Here is a 25,527-nt window from a genome sequence, read left to right as displayed (position 1 = left end):
GGCACTGAGTGGGTGTATCACATCCCCTATCATGCACCAGCCTCTGGGAAAATCAAACGATACAATGGACTGTTAAAGACTGCACTGAGAGCAATGGGTGGTGGGACATTCAAACATTGGGATACACATTTAGCAAAAGCCACCTGGTTAGTGAACTCTAGGGGATCTGCCAATCGAGCTGGCCCTGCCTAGTCAGACCTTCTACGTACTGTAGATGGGAATAAAGTCCCTGTAGTGCATGTAAAAAATAAGCTGGGGAAGACAGTCTGGGTTATTCCTGCCTCGGGCAAAGGCAAACCCATTTGTGGGATTGCTTTTGCTCAAGGACCTGGGTGCACTTGGTGGATAATGCGGAAGGGTGGGGAAGACTGATGTGTACCTCAAAGACATTTGATTTTGGGTGAGAATAGCCAGTGAATTAAATTGTATGATGTTAATTGCAATATAATACTGTATATCATCACTTCTGTGGTGGCTATATGCTGCATCAACAGTATTACAGTAAGAATCACCTAGATTAATGAAGAATGAACTTTGATGAAATGGAGCAAAGGGCAATGATGATAGAGCCGGACAAGTGCAGTGGTGATGGGACCAAAACTGGCTTCAGCATGCACCAATCCAACACCACACACCATCTCTCCTGCCCTGAAGGACTGTTATGACAGATGGAGCCCAAAGTCACGGACTAAATGAAGTCAACAAACATTTTAGAGGGATGGCCCATAGACTAAGGGAATGATACCTGTTTGTATATATATATCAGAAGACAGGAAAAGTGGTGGTGATTAATTGGAATGTATTTGAAAATTTGGGACCTGGACTTGATGTAGATGGTACAGAATAAGGGGTGGATACTGTCCTGGTTTCAGCAGGGATAGAGTTCATTTTCTTCCTAGTAGCTGGTACAGTGCTGTGTTTTGGATTTAGTACAAGAATAATGTTGATAACGCACCAATGTTTCACTTGTTGCTAAGTAGCGCTTACATTAAATCAAGGACTTTTCAGCTTCCCATGCTCTACCGACTGAGAAGGCTGCAGGTGCACAAGAAGCTGGGAGGGGGCACAGCCAGGACAGCTGACCCAAACTGGCCAAAGGGCTATTCCATACCATGTGATGTCATGCTCAGTGTATAAACTGGGGGAAAGCTGGTGGTGGGGCTGCTCCTTGAGAACTGGCTGGGCATCGGTCAACAGGTGGTGAGCAATTGCATTGTGCATCACTTATTTTGATGATGATTATTATTTTCCCTTCCTTTTCTGTCCTCTTAAACTGTCTTTATCTCAACCCATGAATTTTACTTTTTTTTTCTAATTCTCTCCCCCATCCCACTGCAGGGAAGCAGGGGGGGAGTGAGTGAATGTCTGTGTGGTGTCTAGCTGCCTGCCTTTTCGTAGATGGATCTAATGGCAATGTATATTGCTGAAGAACTCAAGACCAGACTAGGTTTACACATTTTTCTGGTGTAAAAACATTGACGATGGATGAGCACCAAGGTATCAATGCTTTTGAAAAGTTGTTCTCTTAAATAATAAATTGAAGGACTGACTCCAGGTCTCTACCATGGTTTGCAAATGGAGCATGGAATTTCTAACTTAAGATTAGAGAAACCGGCTTAAATGTTTAGTTCTGTTTTTTGAGGAAAATGTCTGGGTTTACCTGTAGAGAACATGGACTCCTGCAGCATGTAACTTAGCACATATTCATTTTATCTGTTCAATGTAGTATGAATAAACAAGATTTACTTTTTCACTGAAGTGGAAGGTGTTTATTTACATATATTAAACTTATCCAAAGTTTTCATTCTTTACCCTCTACTCTGGTAGAGTCGATACGTTAACTTACAAATTTGCATTACTTCCCAAAGGTATAGATGAGGGGAGTGAATTGCTGTTTGCTGTGAGAATCATCTGGATAATTAGACTTATTTTGAGCAAATTAACTTGGACTCCTGAGATCTAGATAATGATTTCTTGTAATGTTAATCTAACACTTGACTTGAAAACTTGCTGAGAATTTTAGAAATGAATGTTTCATGAGAAACTCTGCATCAGCTTAGGTTTGTCCCATTTTGTTCCATCTTGGTTTTAATTTTTTCCACACAGATTCTGCATATGTTCATTATTGACTTTATGACTCTTAAGCAAAATAAATTGACAGTGTTTTAAGTCTTGGATTTTCAAAATCTTGCGTTTATCCAACTGAAATACTGTTTTAAGCCTTGCTGAACTTCTTACAGTACCTGTCTTCAGTGTGTCAAACTGTAAAAAGTCATTCTCCAGAGACATATCCAGGTATCCAACAAATTTGGCATGTAAGGAATAAGTAGGTTCCTTTTTTTCATTTTGAAGTGATGATATACAAGGTGTTTCTATCTAGAGCAGGAGACATGAATTTCAAAGTCTGACTGTGAAAGGCATCAAGTGGCTACCCTGAAGGAGTGACTACTTCATTGTTTTTACTGTTGATTAGACACTGGGAGAGGAGTCATCGTGACTTAGAATAGGGTTATACAGAAACATCTGAAGACTAAAACTTCTACAATGTCTCTTTTCTAGCAGTTTTTGTCCCAAAATAGCTTGGGGGGAGAGGGCGTGGCAGGGGGGTCAAAGATAGTTTAGCTTGTGATTCTAATTTTGTGAAATCCTTAATATGCTACAACTTGTTTTTTAAATTATCAGTTGTCAAACTCAGTAAAACGCTTTACATCCCAGTTTTTTGCGTGAACTACAGATCTAGTTAAGATGGTGAAGAAACAAAAAGCTGGATTTGGCAGGCTAGTAAAGTCAAGTGTCAGAATAAGTATTAAAACAGTTGATTCATTTCCTTTATGAAACACTGATACATTTCCAAACAAGTAAACTGGAATTGGGACATTTAGTTTTAAGACAACTATTTTCTGAATCTGGCTCCTGGTTCATAGATTAATTTCGAAAACTGCAAAGCAAACTTTAAACAGCATAATTTTGATTGCAGTTAATAAGGGCGCTTCAGAATACTGTTGTGGAAAAGAAAACATTGTCAGCTTGAAATGTTCACAAAATGCTTGTTAACCACATAAAATGTGGTTCTTTTTTTTTTTTCATGTAACCTAAAAAATGTTAATAGTTACCTTATGCACAAAGTAATAAGAGTCATTAATTTCACTCTTAAGGTCATCTGCATGTTGTGTTTTCTCTGGTCAATGTACTGTTCTAAAGGAGTTACTGAATGTGCTGTTAGGCATTGAAAAATATTACTACTAACAGTAATTGTGATGTTGAGGCAGAAAAGGCAGTCAGGTAGGTGTCTGAAGAGAGGACAAGGGGTAGAGGTGGGCTTTTGCCAATCTAACATGAGTGCAACATTGTACAAAAGCAAAATTCCCAATTGCTAAAAACAGAGCACCATAGTGTTGTGCACTTGAGAAGCATCCTAAATGTAACAAAACAACCCACAGAGTACTCTTGAAGGAGCCCCCTCAAACTGTTCAAGTTGTTCCAATTCTAAAAGGTTGAGTTAATGTCAGATTGCTTAAATCTGTTGGTAATACAAATCAGTTTCTGGGTAAACAGTATGAAGGATATCAGGTAAAAGTATTAATATTGAAGTACAATATTAAAGTATTTCTTAAAATTAAACTTGTCCTTCTGTCCTTGTGTTATTTCTCTTAAGTATAAGTGGTTATGCAGGCGTAACTTTTTTCAAACTCGGAGGAAACCTTAAATTTTACTTCCAACTTGATGATAAGCACCCAGAGTATCTCAATTCCCCGTGTTTTGTTCTGTAATTGGAATGCTTCACCTTCAGACTGAGACCCAAGTACATGTACCCATTCCTTCAACGTAATAGCTGCCTTAAGAAATTTCACATTAACAATACTTTAAGTCATGCTTTTGTTTGAATACTGTATGTAAATATTGATCTATGAGATTGTTTTTTGTTAGTTGTGCTAAGAAAACATTGAAAAATGCTAATGGAGGTAACTTTCTCGTACTACTATTTTATTAGCAGTAGATGCCAGAGCAAAAAATTTCTGACCAGTTAATCTGATCAGAAACCAATATCAGAGTTTTATTTTGTGAAAAATAGAGCTCAGGTTGTCAACAGGAAAGGGAGAGTACAGAAGGGTACTACATGTTTAACTTGTCCACAGGCTTTCAGCAGTTGTGAGGAGAGTTACAACATTCTGTGAAGACAGGGTAACTTTCTCCTTTTCTACACCTCTTGAATCCTGTCCCAAGATGGAACTAGTTTGCTGACAATGCCAATAAAGACATGCAAATAAATTGCTCCAAATCTGTTGTGTGTCTGGACTGAAGCTAATATTAGTAAGATAATTCAGAATGAATAGGAAGGTATATGCAGAGTAGGAATGCTATAGAAACATTTTGATTCAGCATACTGATGTAACAAACTTTTTAAATAGAAATTGAATAAGTATAAATTTCTGCCATCAGTAAATAGTTTTGTACATTAAACTTAATTTTCCTGTTCTCTGGCAGATCTTTGTGGAGCCACTGAAATAAGTAGTTTGGATGTTTATGTAGGCTATACTTAAGTGCATGACGAAACACTCTGCAAATGGTTCTCAGAAGTCTACGCTGGTGTTATGTTTATAAATCTAATTTTTTTGGTACCACTTTACTATATAGCTGACAACTAGGCACTGTCAAGTAATTTCTAGCAAATGGTATCTGCTCCACTGTTGATGAGTGAATGCTAATTAGAAATACAACCTTGTTGATTATTTTAAAATTAAAACTTTCTGATAGTGTCACTTTAGATAAGTTATACAGGAGGGAGCAATAGGAATAGTGTCTGTTGCCATTTCTCCAGCTACTTCCTCTCCTGGAGTTTAGGTGTTTCAGTAATGTGTGATTTTTAAATTATTTTCTTCCTCAGCAGTGGTTGCTGAGGTCTGAAAAGGAAAAAATGTGGTTCCCTAATCTGTTCCATTTTTTTGGCATTTCATCCTAACACCAGTTCCTCTGGCCCTACTTCCCCTCCATACCCATTCACAAATAAGAGTGGCTTAAGTAGAAGCAACAGTGCAGATGAAGGAAAACACAGGAGGTATGGGAGTAGATAAATATTGTTTAACTTTGTTTTTATTTCTCAGGTTCATAGTGAGGATTGTAGGAGAGTGATGATGAGGCCTCCTTTTTCCTCTGTTGATATCGGTGGCCTAAGTATCGGAACAAGTTTCTTAAGTAGTCTTGGTGTCAGCTGTTGTTCCCTATCAAATTGATTTGGATTGCCTTGTTCTGTTTGATGCTCTGCGGCACATCAACGAAGTCTGAATTTTCCTGTTTGACGGTGACACTTTGGATTGTATAGAATACCGTATTAGTTTCTGTGATATCACATGTTGCTCCAGAAGCTAGTGCCCCACTCACTGTGGCATTGCGAGGCACTGACTTGCAGCAGCAGTGCAACTTGCCTAAGAGGAAGCTGGAGAACAGCAATCAGATACCTGTGTTAAGCTGTAAAAAGTTGTCACCTGTTTAACAGACTTCAGTGTGTAGGCAAGTCGCTGATGAGTGGTAGAGACATATGCTTAAAGGTGTTGCAAAAACATTGTGTACTAGTTTGAAACTAGAAAACCATGAACTGTTGCTCAAGCTTATGCAGGAACTTAGATCTGCTCTTGTTGCTCTTTCACTGTTGTGTGTTGACATAAAATATGTAACTTAAATTCTTGTGTATTCACATTTGACATCTCCCTTCAAAGCTGAATTTGAGTGTTTGCAAAAATACTCCCTGATAACTAAACAAAAAATTAAGTCCAAGCATAGTCTCTGAACTCTGCAGTAATAAACTTATTTATTTAGGATTTTGGCCTGAACCTCACGCTAAAGTGGGAAATACACAGGAGAAGGATGTAGCTGTCTGTAGTCCAAGCACCTTGTCTAGCTTTTCAAGTTCATTGGTCCTTTAACTGTGAATACTGAATTTTCCTTTTTGCTCTTCAGTGACATCTGACTGGTATACGTATCAGAGGAGAAATAAACTCAAGGGCCCTCCTGAAGGAAGAGTCATAAAGTTCATCCTAATTCTTCCCCTAATATGAACTAAAGTCATCCTTATTGGATGCCATGTTTCATTGTAAGTTAGACTTGTGAGTGTTGTAACAGTGAGGGGTCATGGAATCATTTTAGCCTTTTTCTGCTGTTCAAGGGATTTCTTCTTGCCATCATCATCTCATCTGAGTTTTCCTCTATGGAGTAGTCTTAGTCTGGAGAGGAGATTCTTCCCTTCATCTTTGCAACACTTAAGATTTCTTGTCTTTTTATGTTGGCCTGAACAGCTCCCCATTCCTCAATTGATGTTCATGTGGACAGCTTTTACAACTCTCTGATACCTTGTATGACTCTCTTCCAAACTCAGCCCTCATCTTTCTTTGAGGTACAGCACCAAAATTAAACTCAGTATTCCTACTGAGAATCTTACAGATGTTATACAGAACGCAGAATTATTTTGTGGGTCTTGTCAACTACCCTGTTTTGTAACACCATGATTTTTTTTACTTACTCGGCTTGAGAACCACTAAATGTGATTCATCTCTAGAACTACCTGCAGATTGTTACCTGTCCTGTGCTGGTGCAGTACAATGTTTCCTATAACCAAGTAAACCTTGAACTTCATTTTCCTCCAGTGTACACAAGTGTTAAGTTTTTGCTGCTCTTCTGTCAACTTCAGTCTTTCCAACTCTGCTGTCTTGGCTTTTGGTTTCTTTCCAGAAATAATTCTTTGTGCTGCTTGGATTGCGTTCAGTTTCTTAAGTGATTGTGCTTCTTCTAGTACTTTCTAAAGTATGGAGACTGGCTGGGTGAAGAAAGGCTAGATTGTTTAGCGGTGTCTTGGTTAATAGCTGAGCCTGCTTGTTATTCTGTTGGGAGCTGCTTATCTGAGTCTGAAGCTGTATACGTACGTGTGCTTAAGATAATCTTAAATCTTTGTATCCATGAAAGCTGTGGTCACTGTCTGCCATATGTTCCTAATTAAAAAGTTTTCTCCTCCATCTAGTCAGAGCATTAACAGGTGGTCTTCATAATCTTAGTAGAGGTCTTGAACACTCCTTTCAAACCCCTACCCCCAAAGGGTAGTGAACTTAGTTGAAATGGTTTACTCCTATCTTTCCCTTAAATGAGCTAAATATATGAATTGACTGAAGATTCACATGCACATAAAGGTTAAAGTAGCTTTTTGATCACTGTATAGCCAGCCTGGTGAATCAGGGTGTTCTGAAATGTCTAAAGAATGCCTGAAAATTACATGCCAAAATGCAATAGCAGAGCATTGCCTTGTAGGTGTGATACCGCATGCAAGAAAACACTTTGAAAAGTGCTAACTCGGTATCAGAGAGCAAGAAAGGCTTGTGACGCTACTGCTAAGCTGTTAAGAGTATGTCAGTCAATATTTTTGTAATGCTATTTGATGGAAGGGTGATGTACATGGCTAAAGTAAACTTGGTGCCAAGTCTGATGCTGAGTCTTGAGGTGACCGGAACTAAGCTACTGGACTCAACATGCAGTTGGCTGTGCAGTAAATAACCAGTCTCATTTCTATAAACAAGTGGAATTCTAGTAGTAAACTCAAAGGTGTTATTAATCCATTTTGTGAAAACAACTGTGGTAGATAATTTTGATAGTGTATACTTCCATTTAATAGAAATAAGGGGAATGTCAATGTTTGTAACCGGCAGAATGACACACAGTAGTTCTAGGAGTCGAGCTTTCCGTGGCAGAGCGGCAGCATGTTTTTGCATGGTCTCCCTGAAAACAATATTGTTCATTGAGAGAGATATGTGTCAAGTTTGACTTCTGTGGTAGATTCCCCTTCAAATCGGGGTTAGCTCTTGGTATCAAGAACAGAAAGTACAGAGCTGCAATGTGGAAGTAGTGAGTGGTTAAACAGTTAAAAGTTGACACTTGTCAAATAGATCTGCATGCTGTTTACTCAGAATTACTTACCAGTTCAAACAGTACTGTGCATTAACAGTTTAACAGAAAAATCTTGGATACTCTGTATGCATCCTCTACCAAATGCAGTCTTTTTTCTTTCTAAAAAGACTTTGTAAGGGGTGGTTTTTCTTCAGTGAGCTTTCATTACAGTGGAACTCATTGAGTTGATATTAACAGACCAGTTACACCCTAGCCATAGGGAGTAGAAGCTGCTCAGACACATGGGTGGGGTGCACAAGTGGCAGTGATACATGTTCAGTAACATTCAACAGTTATTTTTTGGTTCTTTCGAGAGAGACAGACACACAAAGGCACACACCCCACCACCACTGCCCTCCCCATGCCCCTCCTGAAAAAGAGAATAGCTGCAGGAGCTAATGTGACTCTGAACAGCTGGGGGAATTCTTCTAAAAACACAAGACGACAACTTGGGGCATCTCCTGCTTTTTTAATTCAATGTCCACTTGCCATTATTGGAAGCTCTTAAGGTAATTATGCTAATATCATTTCCACTGTAGAACAATAAAAAGATCCTTTTCTGTTTCTGAAAACAGATAATGCTTGAAAATATGCATTTGCTATCACTTAGTGTCATCTATGTGAATGGACCTACTGCAGAGGAATCAAAATTCTGGTGTCTTGAGCATACCTATTTTAAATGGGAAGGGAGGAGGAAAGGTTTAATATTTAACTGCTAGTATTTAAATGTCATATATTGATTGGTATGAACACAGGCATCAGAAAATGTTGGGAGGGGGAGAGAGATGTCCATCTCCCCCACACCCCCCGTCTGAAATAACTTGTGGGGATTCGTGTATTATCTTAAAATTGCTGGTTTAAGCAAGCAAATATAGCTGAGACTGCTCAGCTGACAAGAACTACTTGCCCTGATGTATGTTATGATGCTGATAGTGAAATTTGTAGATGTTGTAGAGAAGCTGTCCTTTCAGGGGAAAATTAGATGGATTGCTCAAGTTATTAGTCCTTTACTGGAAATAACAAAAGTTTCTTTCTTTAAAATTGAATCAAATATGCTCTTTCAAAGAGGAAAACTAAACTTGGGTATGTCTTAAACATTATTTTAGCACTGTTACCAGCAGGAACTTTTTAATACATATGATATAGCTTGTCATTTAATGTTACTAAATTTGCTAAGTGTACTTACTGCTGGGAACTGTATATTTCCTGAAAGAAGACTTTAAGGGAAGGCCAGTGAATCAGCAGTTTTGGTGGACTACGCAAGCACATGCTGCAGCAAACCTAAATGCTGTCACTTCCAAACTGTTGAAACTTCCCTTTCATGACAGTAAAAAAATAGTTCTTTGTGTGTCTTGGCACCCTTCTGCCACTCTTGGGCCTGTGGTCGAACAGCAGCTGTAAGTTGCAGCTTTATCAAGTATTAGTAGTATTAATTAAGTACTACTATTAATATGTAGTAGTAGTAGTATTAATAAGTAAACAGTTAAGACTGTTTAAAGCTGGACTAAAGCTTTTAGTCCATTCCAGCCCAACACACTTGATTAATTATAAACAATGCAGATTGTTTCACTTTGACCAGCCCAATCTTTCTTTGCCTATGTGTTCCAGTCATGTTTCATAACAATCACTTCAGCTTTGAAAGCAGATACTATAATTCTCTGAAGAATGCATCCTTACGGGGTGGAGGCCTGGGTATCTAACTGGACATACTCTAAGCAGGAGGTGGTACTAGAGATACATTGCAACCTAGTCATTCTGATTGTATGATAAAACAACATTTCTTTATATAGCAGTTCAATTCTTCCTTGCTCATGTCATAATATTTTCTGCTTCACAGCAAAAATGATTCCTCATTCCTGTCTTGAAACAATCCTTTTTTAACAAAGTGAAGTTTTATTGCCTCAATTTGCTAGTTTTCAGACTTTGTAAATAAAAGATCTGGTTAAGCTCTTGTCTACTTGAAGTTTTGCTTTATTCTTGCACTGATGGAAGATGCAGCTTCTACTTATTTCCATTCTTGTTTCTTCCTGCCCCCAAATATGCTGAACAAGGTTAAGCAGAAAGATACCTATTTCTTGTGTTTAGTGGTATTAGTAGGTTTGAGGAAATCTGTTAGGTAAACCTGCCATTTTGAAATGTAAAAAGAAAGTGCAAAAGACAGGCAACAACAGCTATTTAGACTACACTTCCCATAATCTAATCAAACAGCAGATAGGATTTAAGGTTTGTGCAAGTGTATCTAATTGATCTTCAGAGACTTACTGGGTTAGTTTGTGTTTTAATTCTTGAAAAGAGGCCATCATGGCTGCTAGATGCATGTCTTCAATAGATCAAGAGTGTTCAGCCGGCAGTACCAGTCCTACATAGCCTCTATTGCAGTATCCATGTGAGTAGATAGGTGATGCACCTGGAGTAAAACCATGCTCCATTATGTGTTTGGGCTTGGTCATATGAAAAGGAAGCTTGCAATATGTGACCTGAGGCTGTAGTTAGAAGCAAAACTTGTGTGTCACCTGGCTGGAAAGGTTTTCTGCCAGCCTCATTGATTTATAGTGTCTTGATATAAAATGCTTCAAGAAAAGTCTTATCTTTTTAGACCCCTGTGATACACAGGCAATCTGCAAAGTTTTCCTTTACTGTCTCAGACTGTGGTGCAGCTTTGAGTCTGGAGTTCTTTTGGATGAAGATACCATAGCTTCACTTTACTGCCATTTTTATGGCTGCTACTTTGTCACGCCTGAACTGGACTATATGCAGATCTGTCAGAATATGAAGATCTGGTGACAGAATATGCATTTTGTCACTGCCATGCAGAACAGGCAGGGAACACCTTGCCTCGCCTACTGTCAGGGGAGAGTCTCCCTCCCCTCACTTAGCGATGGAGGTGAAGTCAGCTTTTAATGCGTTGCAATTCAAAGCACATCACAACAGCAAGAATATAGCCATACTCCTTCAGTCTTATGCCACTCCCCCATACACACGCTCTGGTGTCTTCAGGCAATAGCATCAGTGTTTCGAGTGGTTTGTGAGCTCTTAACACATGGGTGGCTTTCTCATGATGAATTCTTCAGAGGTATACTGCTGTAAGGTAACCAGCAATGGGACTGGACTTTAGCAGTATGTAGAGAATATCTGGGTCTACAAAATAATTTATTCTGAGGACATACATATTGAATGTGTTTCTGCAGTTGCCTGGACTTTTCATAGTACAGTGTGCAGTTAAGGCACAAGTTCCTGCAGAAAGTGCTCTTACAGCTTGTACAAAACACAGCAATGCTGTAATGAAATGAGACAGTTTAGTTACTAGAAAACTGAGTTAGAATAGACTACTAAACTGCTTGTTTTATCAGTAGTACACTATTCTCTAGCTAATGCTTATGGCAGGGAGGTTTTTGTGTTTGTACCCAGCACTGCACTGGCATCCTTTTTTACCCCTCTGGAAAGCATAAGAACAAAAAAGGTGACCCACAGCTTAACGCACAACCTGATGATGGCCAACAGTATTACAATCCTTTATAAAACTGGTGATAATGCTTATCTTCAAAGTCCTGAGCATTTTAGAGCCTAGATCCTTTGGTTTGCTTTCTTCTGGTGCACTAGAAACAACCTTTTGTGAGCTGTTTTTCCACCAGTTCCCAGGTTTTCCTTAAAGGGCAGGGTAGGTCAGCTTATTGTAGAGATCTGTGCTGTGCTTGAAGTTGTTTTTCCTATTGTCTTGCACAGAGGGTGTTGGCTTTCAGCAAATAAAAGCAGTCTGTTTCTTTTCACATGAATGAGTAATGATAGCGTGGGGGGTGGTTTTATATTGGCAGATTAAGTTGAATTTAATATTTTTACTGATATGTTTACTGATATTGTGTGTAATGTCAGATAACATTTTAATTGTCAAAGATTAGCTTTCTGAAAGTTGCACTGCATAAAACAGTTCTACAAACTCCAAAGTAAGCCTGCTCAAACTTAAGCATTATGAATAGAGTAGATAGAGACATTTCATTTGAAATAAGTTATCACTACTGCATGACTTTTTATGGGTTTAGAAGGGTTTAACTAGAACTTTGTTTCTTCTGATGCTTCTCAAAGTGCATATGCATACAGGGAAAACTAGTTTGGTGAGAACCTACTTAATGCATACTCTGTTCATGAAGAAATCCCGTGCATGTTCATCTGGCTGGTATATAAAACTCCTTTTCACGATGAGCTGTATGTTTGACAGCTGCAGACTAATGGCAGAGCAGTTGAATGTGAAGAAAAGTCTTCTACTCGATGTGGTACTTGACAGAGGTGCCCAGTTTTCTGTATGTCACATATTAAGCGTTCTTTTTTAAACCTAGATTATATTGAGCCTAACTGCTTCATGTTAGATGAAGTTTTAAGAAATATGTGCCAAACCATTTGTCAGAGTGTTTAATTTGCTGCTAATGACTTTGGACAATCTTAACTGGAAATTAATGTGTTGTTAGTTGGTTCACTATTTTGAACTGGCGGAGAGGTGTGACTTCAGAATAATTTCATTAATCTCTATTAAAACTTTTAATTCACTGTCATTCTTTCAGAAATAGATGTCGTTGTTACTTCTTGCATACTGTGTGGAAAACTTTATCCTCACTTAGCAGTGTCTCTCAAATGTAATTATAAAGGCTAAAGGTAAAACTGCTTTGTTTTTAATTGTCTGCCAAGGAAAGGAGGTTTATATGCCCAGGGACTGAAGCAGAAACAGGGTAAGGGTTACTGTTGGGCTTTGACCAATAGTAACCTTTAGATGTGTGTGTTTCCTTTTTGCTATTTCCCTCTAGTGGTCACACAGGATATTGACTTGAGGAGGTTAAATACATGAACTGGTATCTTTTCAAATGCTTGTACATAAATGAACTAACACAGAAGTAAATATAGGGTGTATGGAAACTTAATTTTCCCAGTCCTGACCTGTTAGAATGAAGTGTATCATGGTATGTTATGATGGGAGGAAGTACTCTGATGCTTCAGGTTGGTGATTCAACAAGCTTTTGGAAATGATCTGAATTTTTATCCTTTTGGATATCCAGATGTGCCCTTTACTTGAAACTCAATCAAACAGAGCTCTTACCATAATCTAAATTTGCTTCTAAAGTTTTTTGAGGTGGGAACTGCACTATATGCATATCTTTGCCTTTCTGTATCTGGGACTAGGTCTTATGTCTACACAGTTGAAGTGTTAAGATAATTTATCACTTCGGCATTTTGTTTTTATCACGCTAGACTTGTTCTTGATGCACAGCCTAACATGAGAATTATAGAATCAGGTAGTGCTAGTCTTTATAAACCAATTCATGTTTTCATTTAACTTTTTAAAAATGTTGGTACATCCATTGTGTATCAGGTGTTTGACTTAATGATTCTATGATTCTGTAAGATCTTAAGATTGGAAAAGACCTCTAAGATCACTGAGTCCAACCATCAACCCAACACCACCATGCCCACTAAACCATGTCCCTAAGCGCCTCATCTACACGTCTTTTAAATACTTCCAGGGATGGTGACTCAACCACTTCCCGGGGCAGCCTGTTCCAATGTTTAACTACTCTTTCAGTAAAGACATTTTTCCTCACATCCAATCTAAACCTCCCCTGGCGCAACTTGAGGCCATTTCCTCTCATCCTGTCGCTTGTTACCTGGGAGAAGAGACCGACACCCACCTCGCTACAACCTCCTTTCAGGTAGTTGTAGAGCATGATGAAGTCTCCCCTCAGCCTCCTCTTCTCCAGGCTAAACAACCCCAGTTCCCTCAGCCGCTCCTCATCAGACTTGTTCTCCAGACCCCTCACCAGCCTCGTTGCCCTTCTCTGGACACGCTCCAGCACCTCAACATCCTTCTTGTAGTGAGGGGCCCAAAACTGAACACAGTATTCGAGGTGCGGCCTCACCAGGGCCGAGTACAGGGGCACAATCACTTCCCTACTCCTGCTGGCCACACTATTTCTGATACAGGCCAGGATGCCATTGGCCTTCTTGGCCACCTGGGCACACTGCCGGCTCATGTTCAGCCGGCTGTCGACCAACACCCCCAGGTCCTTTTCCGACAGGCAGCTTTCCAGCCACTCTTCCCTGTACGCCTGTAGCACTGCATGGGGTTGTTGTGGCCGAAGTGCAGGACCCGGCACTTGGCCTTGTTGAACCTCATACAGTTGGCCTCGGCCCATTGATCCAGCCTGTCCGGGTCCCTCTGCAGAGCCTTCCTACCCTCGAGCAGATCAACACTCCCGCCCAACTTGTTGTCATCTGCAAACTTACTGAGGGTGCACTCGATCCCTTTGTCCAGATCACTGATAAAGATATTGAACAGAGCTGGCCCCAAAACTGAGCCCTGGGGAACACCGCTCGTGACTGGCCGCCAACTGGATTTAACTCCATTCCCCACAACTCTCTGGGCCCGGCCGTCCAGCCAGTTTTTGACCCAGCGCAGAGTACACCTGTCTAAGACGTGAGCCGCCAGCTTCTCTAGGAGAATGCTGTGGGAGACGGGGTCAAAGGCCTTACTGAAGTCCAGGTAGACCACATCCACAGCCTTTCCCTCGTCCATTAGGCGGGTCACGTGGTCATAGAAGGAGATCAGGTTGGTCAAGCAGGACCTGCCTTTCATGAACCCGTGCTGGCTGGGCCTGACGCCCTGGTTGTCCCGCACCTGCCTTGTGAGCACCCTCAAGATGAACCGCTGCATAATCTTCCCCAGCACCGAGGTCAGGCTGACAGGCCTGTAGTTCCCTGGATCCTCTTTCTGGCCCTTCTTGTAGATGGGATGTTGTGAATGAATGAATGTTTCTTGTCGTGTAAGCTCTTTGCTTGTCATGCAAAACTGTTCTTTTTTTGTTTATATAGTTATCCCTTCAGAACTTCGTAACTGATACTTTCTATCTAGTGTGTTAATCTTTTGTAAAAACACAAATTACCTTTTGACAAAATTACTGCCTGGTTAGTTTGAGCTTAAGATACAGAATCTTTATGTTGCCAAACTGATATACGGTTGGAAACAGGCATAAAGCTTCTACTGATGGTAGGATTCTGTGTGCATAAAGAGCTTTTAAACCAGGCTGGGCTTCGTTTGTAAACAAACATAGAATCATATCATCCTGATACAGGCCAGGATGCCGTTGGCCTTCTTGGCCACCTGGGCACACTGCCGGCTCATGTTCAGCCGGCTGTCGACCAGCACCCCCAGGTCCTTTTCCGCCAGGCAGCTTTCCAGCCACTCTTCCCCAAGCCTGTAGCGCTGCATGGGGTTGTTGTGGCTGAAGTGCAGGACCCGGCACTTGGCCTTGTTGAACCTCATACAGTTGGCCTTGGCCCATCGATCCAGCCTGTCCAAACATAATTTTGACACAAATAGAAGGATTGTTTTTGTGAAACTTCAAATTCAGGAATCTGAAGCTGTGTCAGGAATATGTCAAAAAGGTGAATGTCCTGGGGAGTCCCTTAGTTTGTGTAATCATTTTGGCTCAACTGTATAATGAGTGCAGTGAGCCTCCCTTGGTTTTGAGGGAAGTGGGTGTTGAGACCTGATAAAAACAAGGGCTACAGCAAGAAGGAAATAAGAAGAATAGGGAATAGGTTTTGAAAGTCAAGAAAAATGTGTTAGATTTGATAAGGTGTGAGATGCAAAACAAACACTGTGTTGAAAGTAAACTTCTCTTTCTCTGCTTTTTTTTTTTATCCAGTTACTGTTGTAAGATTGCAGTTTAAACTGAATGTGTTCTCGTAGTTTTCCTTTGGGTGTAAGATCAATTTTTCTTAAATCCTCTGTCAAACATAATATGGACTTTTCCATCTTTGAGAATTCCAACTTACTTCATCCCCCAGTGCTTGCTACCTATTGCATACTCTGGGGTATGCTGAGCATTTAATAGATATTTCTGTTCTGATGGCTAGGTGAATGTCTGAGGATTGAATGGAGGGAAAAAATCTGTTCGTGTGTGTAGCAGTGACAAGATAACTGTTAACTGCACTAGGTGAACAAGAGAGATTTAACGATGTTTGTGTTTTTTGCAAAAGCATTTGCTTTCATAGTTTTTCTGCTTATTGATAAGCCTGCTGATGGATTTGTTCTGTGTTGCTGTAAAGTTTTTTGTAGTCCATTTCTTTCTGTGCAAGTAAGAATCTTGCCTACACCTGTACTTTGAATTCTAGGGCTTTCTGATGTAAAAATGTTTCTTCTGAATAAGCAAAGTGTAGGCTTCTCAACTCCAGGACCAAAACTGGCTCAGACTTGTAACAAGTAACTTTCTGCAAAGGTGAAAAAAAACCTTTGCTGTTTAACCATGGTCTCTCCTTTGAAATCCAATTATGGTCTTTAGCCCAAGATTCTTCAGCGTAACACTGATTGTGGCTGTGTTTTTCCACTTCTACACAGAGGTGATGTTAATATAATACTTCGCTACCTTACATAGGTTAAAAAAAAAAGTGGAGTAAGTGGCAATAATTCCTTCCCTGCCACTTTGAAGGGTAGGTAAGATATTACCTAAATGCCTGTTAACTGTGAACGTGGCGTGTAGTTTAGTCCTCGTGACTGGTGATGGGAGCTGGGTTGTTCCTGTGTGCTCTGTCCCAGCATGACGCAGGCTTTCCTTCCACCTCATGGGCACTTCGTGGAAGAGCACTCAGAGGCTGGTTCTCTTAGAGGCTCCTGCAGCGGGTTTCCCTGCCACCTCCTGGCTCGTCTGCCTCCTAGCACTTGTGCATTGTCCCTGGCAACACTCCCTTTTACACTCCCTTTTGAATTTTATACATAGTGATGATGTAATAATATTTAATGTAACTATTGAATGCAATTTAACTGTTCTGTAACTTCGTGTAACTATTAAAAAGAATGATATGACAAGTGCTTTCAGTTAGGATCAGAACTGGTTTTATTTTTAAAGGCATAGCTGCGCATGGACTATCCTTAAACCAACATCAAGCAGTATGTATTTGAATGAACTCATTCGTTGAAATCTATGACTATTCCCTCTAGCTTTCAAAGCATTAAAGCAAATAAGAAAACGTACTTCAGTGCATTGGGAGCTGAGGCCAGAACATCAGTGCTTTTCCTGACAGAGTCTAATAGCAGAATGGAGATTTCTAGTTCTTGTGTAGCTCTACAGATCTTACTTGTCCCTCTCCTGACAGCCCAGATTCACAGGAGGGACAAATGTAGCCCTCTCCCAGTCTTGCTATAGCCTTGTGGCCCAGCAGTACAAGCTGCTTTAGTTTTATTACTAAGTCAGTGTACGGAGGGATGCAGTTATTGTCAGCTTGGGGTTTGGTATTTTTGCTCAGGGAAGAGTTTTATTCTGTAAAATCCCACTTTGACACAGTGGTTCCCAAGCCTGAGGAGCAGGATGGTAAAGGTGTTGTGTTGCTCACCTTCTCTGTGGGGCTGTTGGGTGTCCTCCTGCTCAGTGTCCTGGCTGTTCTTCATTCTGCTTTTGGTGCACCTGCCTCTACCTATTCAGCTTTTGTGGAATCTTAACATTTAAAGATGTTTAATAATATTTGGTGAATAGTAACAGTTAAGAGAATTCATGGAAAAACAGTACACATGCATGTAATTAAACATGGGTGTGAACTACATGGATAAAGATTATCAAAGGCAACCATTGCCTTTGGTTGCCGCTTTGTCAACCTGCGTTCTCTTCTCTCTGCAATGATTTTTGTCTTGATACTGCTTCTCAGCCCTTTCCCTTTCTTTAGAAAGCAGTATGTGGTTCCAGGGCTTATCAGCCTGTGTACTACTCTAGCTCATGCAGCTGTTAGAGGCTTATTGTCTGCAGGCAACACATGGTGACTTACCAAAAGTATATGGAGTTTGAGAAGTAAAGACCCAAAAGATAATTGTTACTTAGATTGGACAGTGAGTGTATCAGTTAAAACAATCTTAGGGCTATATTGCTATAGTTTCTGCTTTTTCAGTTGTCTTATACATATTTTTCAACTCAGAATTCCTGGGTTTTTTCCTCCTGTGTGCTTGGTATGCTTATTTACTATGGAATTGTAACATTTATCACTGTTGGAGGAAAAATACATCTACATTTCTTTCCTGTTTTTGCAGTTGCAAAGAAAGGTCATGTTAGAAACTTTTTTGCTTTCTAAGTAGTCTCCTGCACTGTGCTTGGGAGGGCTGGAGGCAGGGGAATCATCATCCAGCTGCTGTGACCCAGACTGTGAAATTCCCATCTCTGCTTTCCTGCTAGTAACTACCTCGTTTTTGAAGCCTTAAATCACCATTGTCAGTGGCTATGGAACAATTGAAAAATCAGACCTACAGACACATTAATTGTATCTTTAACTTCAATACTCAGAAATGCATCTCGGACTGCCCTACCTGTAGTGTCTGTGGTGTTCTTACTGTCTGCAGCCATCCCTAGGTAGCCCTTCCTTGGCTCAGTCCAGCAGTAACCCTTCTTTCTTCAAGTATGTGTTGAAACATTTGCGGCAGAGCTTGTCTGCTTAGTCTTCACTAAGTCTTTCATACTACCTTTCAGCTCTTTCATTTTGTGTTTTTACTTTTTTCTACACTCTTGTTTTTCATAAGATATTGTGGTTTGATCTCTTGGATGTTGTAGTAGGATTCTTTACAAATACTGCAGAGAACATGATTAGAATCACTGTATCCTAATGTCTGTTTTATCACCTCCTAGGGTGAGCCGTGTGCCTTAGAGGGAGGAGCTGCCTGCTGCTTGTGTTATGTAAATTAATAAATAATTTATAATGCTAACTGAAAATACCTGCATCGGTGGACAAACATACATTGAAGTGCTTGACAGGCACTAAATTGAGACATAATCAAAATAATTCCTTGAAGGCATGGAAGAACAATTTGCTTTATTTAATTTTTTTTAAGTGGGGGAGCTTTGCTGTGAGTCTGTGCTTTACTCGAGAGTATTCTTGACCCAATTTAGGAAATCCTTAACTGGTGGATCAGTGTGAGCCAGAATGGAGGTCTGCAATATGATTCTGCCAATACTTAGCTATTTTAATGAAAGCAGCTTTTCTGACGTACTGCCTTGTTGCTGATACCAGCACCTGCTCCAGAAAAGAATCACGTGAAGCTTTGGATCATGTGGCCCTTTCCTCTCGTCTGTCACAACGAAAAAGCATTTTGAAAGGATTAATGGATTTTGTGCAATGCCTTAGAAAGCTGAAGGTGTTGCAATGTACTAACAAATGCCAGTTTTAGTGTAGCTTTGAAGCTATGATGTATGCATGGAATTTCAAAGAACTGCATCTATATACTGAGCATGGTAATTTAGCATTAGTGCTTGATGGTATGAATTGATACAACTTCTCCAAGTTATTTTGTTTTCAAGCAGAGACTGTTAGCTTCTATCATATGGACTCTACCTGCTTTTCCAATTTTTATCTTGGGAAACTAAAATATGTGTAAACAGAAGAAGCTTGTGTCAACATTCCTCTTCTCAATGTAATTGAGTATTTCTGCAGTGAATGGCTAATGATGATCTGCTTTGCAAGACATAAATGCGGCAGTGACCTGCTCTCGTTTAGATGTTGCGGTAGTAGAATGGTGGGGCTTTGCATGATGTGTGCTTTCATTGTTTGTGTTAAGCTGCTTGCATGTGTTGTCTGTGAGCTGGATGGCTTGTCTCTGTATCAGTTACAAAGGAATACTTATTTTCTGTTTCTTCTGACAAATAAGTATTTTTGATGTAATTTTCAGTTTTTCCCCTTGGCTATTAAAACATAATTGTCTGAGTTTTGTGAACATGATCTGTAAATGCACATGCTTTGGATTCATGTTGTGTGCTGTTCCGTCTGCCAAATTTGCTCCTTGGTTGCAAATAGTTAAAATGGCATAAATGCTTTTTATGTAGCACCTTTTTATTGGTAGGTTTTGCAAGCTGATAGCTGTATACAGCTGATAGCTGTATATGCTGTCTTGTATACAATTCTGAAGTGTGGATAAACTGTTTAGTGGAATTATTAATCACAAGCAGAAATGACAGTCAAATATACTTCTGAAAGGCACCTTAAAAAATCAAGCTTACATATTGATATGGAAAGAAGTTGTTTTTCTTCCACCCTCAGCTTTTGTTTTGTGAACTAAATTAACTGAGCATTGACTGTATAGGTAATATTGGAAGAAAATAATGTAATTCAAATGTAGAATGTAAGTCTCCAGATTTTCTACTTCTAAGATTACATCTATTCTTGTAAGTTCTAGAGTAGTACTACTAAGATGTGACTTTGATTAAATCTTCAAATACAGAAATTCAGAAATTTAACTTCCTAAGCTTAAATCCAGGTTTTGCATGGGTGTATCTTTCTCACTTAAAGGAGAAAGCAATCAGAAGACATTTGCTGTCCTTAGGTAAAATGCTCTGACCTCAATGCAATGGATATTTTGGCTGCATTTTAAAATTGATCTGTTCATTAAGTCATATCCTATTGAAATAAAATTCTACCTTCTTTCTAGTGTGTACAACTTACAGAGAAAATAGAGTGAGTCCCCAGTGACAAAATTACTGTAGTAAAAGCACATTCAGAATCATCTTAATATTTGTAGCATATGATTAAATAAACACTGAAGTTTCCAGTAAAACAGTGAAGTTTTTTTAGATTTGCATTTAGAAGAAATCTTAAGAAATGTTTCATGCTTCAGAGTGTGGTGCGACTCTTACAAAATGCTCTTTTGAGGTTGATGCTCATTAAACACTTCTGAAACAAAATAATTGTATGCCCAAAACTCTACTTGTCTTTTTAAAAATCCTTTTATTCCCTTACCTACTTTGTTTTTACTGGTCAAGCCTTTGGAGGACTTCAAGTCCATAAAAAGAGCCAAAAGCTCTTGAGTATTTGCAAAGAACCTAATCAAAGCTTCGTTATTTGATTTCTGTTATACTTAAAATTACAGCCCAGTGAATTAGAGTATAATCTTTGCACTGTATTGCATTGCAATTCAAAATGTGGTCCAATATCCCAAATACATTACCAAAGCTAGGTATACTGCTTAACACTTGAACTGATACTCTAAAAAAGCCCCATGTATCCAATGTGAATGTTTTTAACAAAAAGCCTATTCTGATAGATATTTTAAAGCCAAGCTTTAAAACAAATAGTAGGACTAATTCTTAAAAAAATGAGCTTTTAGCACTTTGGTTGCTACACTTATGTAGCTATTTTTCTAGGACTCTTGCTCAGTATAAAATAGCTTTAAATGCATGATTTATAGCAGAAATTGCTAAATTATTAATACATCCTTATAGTATGACTTAATAAGGAAACTGTCTTGTGTTCTATCATTTCACTCTAAGCTGTCATTAACATAAACTTCTATTTCTGCTAGTTCAGATAAGTTGCAGTATTTCTAATTTTTTGCTAAATTAAGCAATTAACTTAAGATGTGCCTTATTAAATCTTTGGAATTTACAAGTGCCTTTTTTTTTTATTTTAAGTTGGTGATCACTTAGCCTTCTTCCAAAAAGACACTTGCAGTACCTTTTTCTAACTACACTTGCATTTCTTGGTCATACTCATTTTTCAACTCTGCTTCTACTTTTGATACTCATCCTGTTTCTCTTCTGCTTCCTCAACACTTTCTTGTCTTCCACCTCATTCTTTAAATGGGCCAGATAGAAATTGACTCTTGACTCCTTCCTGCTTCGTTTTGCTGGATAATCTCATTAAGTCATGTTCATTCAGGAATTACGTTGACAACTCTGGGACTCACGTTTTTCTTTTCGGTCATACCTTCATTTCTCTAAAACTGTGTTTCTCTGCCACTGCTCCTTTGTAACCCAAACATACATACTTTGTCCCACACACTGCAGTATTGTCCAAATCCTCCTGTTTTAACCAACACTTCAACTTTTCGTCCTTTCTCCTTGCTTTTAATACTCTTTAAGTTCATTTGCATCTTAATTTATCAGCACTCTCCTGCCTTCCCAAAGCCTAAGCAGTTTCCAATTTTTCCATTAAAAAGTACAACAGCTAGAATTTCATCCCTGCTTCTTGTTTGTTCTATATCATTTGTTTTCTCCCCCCTTCTCCCTGCCCCATATGAATTTCTGTGCTACTACAGAATTTATTTCTGTCAAAAGTCCTTCACAATGTTGTCACTATCTACTTGATCAAACACATCTATTAACAGTATTTCAAATATTACTCTGAACCATCTGTTTATTTCTTACAATCTCTTTCAGGGTTTTTCTTCTCCTTTGCCATGCACAGGCCATTTACGTTAACGTTTAAGGAATTTTTTTTTTCCCAGTTCCTAAGTATCTGCTTCTGTTTGATTTGTGAGGAAATTTGTCAAACTTGTTATTTTTAGATCTTTTTAATGTTACTTTAATCAAGGGATTTTTTTTTATTCTTCATTGTTTAATTAGTTGCTATTATTGTCTTCTGCCTCTTGCCTTTAGTATCTCACCTTGTTTTATGTAGACTTTTGTTCTTTGTAAAAAAATGATTTTGGTCTAGTCTAAAGAATTTTGCTAAAGAAGCCTGGAACAAGCAAAAAAAAAGACTTGAGAGCAGTAATTGTCTGTTTTTTCTATGATCTCTATTTTGTTGCTTTTAAAAATAAAATGGCACACTATTTGAATGATTGGAAGGATTGACTGAGGCTGATTGTCTTCAGACTGAACCATGTTAGCCCTCTGATTAATTGTAGAGTACTCTAGGTTTTTGAATGCTATGTGAAAGTTGCTTGGTAGGGATTACATAAACAAAGATAATGGAACATTATCCCCTTTTTGAACCCTTAAATATATGTTGCCTTGTTCTTTTGGGGGCACATAATAGGTTGTAGATAACTGATTTTTTACAGATCATTATGATAACAAAAAATAGATTCATAGTAACTTTACAGATGCTGCATCAAGGTCTTAAATACGCAGGCACAATTTGAGTTGTTAAGCCCCTGCTGCTTCCTGGCAAGAAACAAATGGACTGGTTTCAGAGGAAATGACATTAATCTTGCTGTCATGATTTCTTTTTTATTAAAAGCCTCAGCACTCTAGTTTTGTGTGTGGTTTGTTTTTTAGACTGAATCTGGCTATGGATCAGAGTCAAGTTTACGACGCCATGGCTCCATGGTGTCTCTTGTTTCTGGAGCAAGTGGATACTCTGCAACATCCACCTCTTCGTTCAAGGTTAGTGAATAAAGTTTTCTTAGTATTGGTGCGTAAATAACGTGCAACTGGAAAAGAAATAACTTATTTGAAGAATAATTCACACAACTATAGAAAAAATACAAAATATTTGGTTTACTGTAAGTGTTAGTAATTCATCATATGATGATAAACAGGTCATACAGGAAGCTGTCTTGTGCCTCTGTGCAGTTGTCCCTTTTAGACTGTGGTGTCATCTTCCAATGGCAAGAAAATCAAACCTGTGGGAGCATTTATTAACCTTTCCTAGTTTAGTCCTCAGAATATCAGGGCCTGTAAATGAAAAGGAATGCTGATTCTGTGACTTAAGTTTTGATTAATATTGATTGACAAATGATGACTTGCTTTGTCTCATAAGCATAAATATTTAACATATGAACTTGGGTGGGCTGTACTTCTGGGAGAGCAGAAGAGGAGCAACACAAGAAAGGACAGTAAAGACTGGAACAAAGATCTTAAACTAGAGCTGACTGTTTTCAGGCAAATAGGCATAAAGTTGGTAGCATGCAAGATCGCATTTTTAATAAGCTTTTGTTGGGTGCCCTAAAGTGTCAGATGCAGTCAAGAGGAAAAATTGAGACCAGTGGACAAAATGAGTAAGGAACATTTGTTACAGTTTCTTACATTCATGGAGTCATAGAATGGTTTGAGTTGGGAGGGACCTTAAAGTCATTTATCATTTAGTCATTAAGTCATCTAGTTCCAACCCCCCTGCCATGGGCAGGGACACCTTCCACTAGACCAGGTTGCTCAAAGCCCCATCCAACCTGGCCTTGAACACTTCCAGGGATGGGGCATCCACAACTTCTCTGGGCAACCTGTTCCAGTGCCTCGCCACCCTCATAGTGAAGAATTTCTTCCTTATATCTAATCTAAATCTACCCTCTTTCAGTTTAAAGCCATTACCCCTTGTCCTATCACTACATGCCCCTGTAAAAAGTCCCTCTGCAGCTTTCTTGTAAGCCCCCTTCAGGTACTGGAAGGCTGCTATAAGGTCTGCCCAGAGTCTTCTCTTCTCCAGGCTGAACAACCCCAACCCTCTCAGCCTGTCTTCACAGGAGAGGTGTTCCAGTCCTCTGATCATCTTTGTGGCCCTCCTCTGGACTCGCTCTTCTGACATTAACAGTATTTCATAGCTGCTGATACCTAAAGTGTCCTTAGTGTACTTGAATTTGTTCTTCATAGCTGCAAGAATCCATGTCTTTTTTTATTTATGCATTGAACTATTGCTGAGTATATAAAAGCATTTCAGGCTTTTTTCTCTTGTATTTTCAGAAGGGCCATAGCTTACGTGAGAAGCTTGCAGAAATGGAAACCTTTAGAGACATCTTGTGTAGACAAGTTGATACTTTACAGAAATACTTTGATGCCTGTGCAGATGCAGTTTCCAAAGATGAACTCCAGAGGGATAAAGGTAAAACTGTAACTGAAAACTCTTATCTCCATAGAAGTTAGCTTTTTACACAGTAACAGTGTAACTTGAAATAGTTACTACAGCATTTGATGCCATATAAATAAAATGTCTCTTAAATTTACTCTTTTTTGAAGGGATCAATTCATAGATATTTCTGCATAAATAGTGTTAAGTATTTTCACTTCAGAAGTCAGATTCCCATAAATATCTACTTAACTTAATATTAACCTGTAGCTGTCAGCTGTGCAAAAGAAACGCTCTTTTAAGCATTTGATGTTATAGAATGATAATTGTTAACCCCCATAAGATGAATTCAAGTTAGTTTGTTGCTGTGTCTCTTAACTTTTATTTTAAAATAAGAAGTTATTATCCTATATCCTATATAGGATATCCTTGATATATGCTTGAAAAAGGAATAGGATATTAGTTTTGATAGAAACAATACATTCTTTAAAAAAGGCAAAGGTGCTGCCATAATGAATTCTTCTGAGATGTATTGGCTGGAACTAGAGCACTGGGTGCACACTTGAGGCTCTAGTAGACTCGGGTGTGGATGTCTACGTATCTCTGAATTGCTCTTCTCAGAGCACAGCTTGTTGTCATATCCATGCACTCTCCTGAGGCATTTATATTCGTCCCTGGGTTTGTTGTGGCAGCCTGAAACTTTTCGTAGTAAGAAAACGGTGGGTAAGTACAATTCCACTTCTTTGCAAACTTTCTAATGTAGAAGAGTAGATAGTTGCTGAATCGTGGCTCCCTGCTTATCCAGTTGTAACACCAAAATAATGTTCTTACCATAGAATCGAGTGCTAAATGTCAACACTGAGCAAATGTTAGTCTCCTGATAGTTTCTGAAGTAATGTTGATAGTGGTCTCGGGTCAAAAAAAAAAAAAGAGGGGTTCATGACTTGTTATAGGAAAAAATCTTAAATGCTGTTTAGGCATGAAGGTGCTCTTAACTCTTCTTTGCACACGAAAGAATTGGAAAAGCTTTCCCACTCACATAACACACTCTCTCTCAAATGCAGTGGTAGAAGAAGAAGAAGATGATTT

General features: G+C 39.0%; 1 protein-coding gene across 1 annotated transcript in view; it reads left to right on the top strand.

Annotated features, from left to right (window-relative positions):
- Window positions 1-25,527, top strand: part of COL4A3BP (collagen, type IV, alpha 3 (Goodpasture antigen) binding protein) — an 84,915-nt gene that overhangs the window by 31,177 nt on the left and 28,211 nt on the right. Inside the window, 3 exon segments of the mRNA XM_009327310.1 lie at window positions 22,935-23,042; window positions 24,336-24,474; window positions 25,503-25,527. The exon segment at window positions 25,503-25,527 is cut by the window's right edge and continues 22 nt beyond it. Of these exon segments, the coding sequence (XP_009325585.1) occupies window positions 22,935-23,042; window positions 24,336-24,474; window positions 25,503-25,527 (272 nt within the window).

Source organism: Pygoscelis adeliae, unplaced genomic scaffold, assembly GCF_000699105.1.
Source record: "Pygoscelis adeliae isolate BGI_AS28 unplaced genomic scaffold, ASM69910v1 Scaffold26, whole genome shotgun sequence".
NCBI classification, from domain to species: domain Eukaryota; kingdom Metazoa; phylum Chordata; class Aves; order Sphenisciformes; family Spheniscidae; genus Pygoscelis; species Pygoscelis adeliae.
Note: the sequence above shows the minus strand (reverse complement) of the source record. Positions and strands in the feature narration are given on the sequence as shown.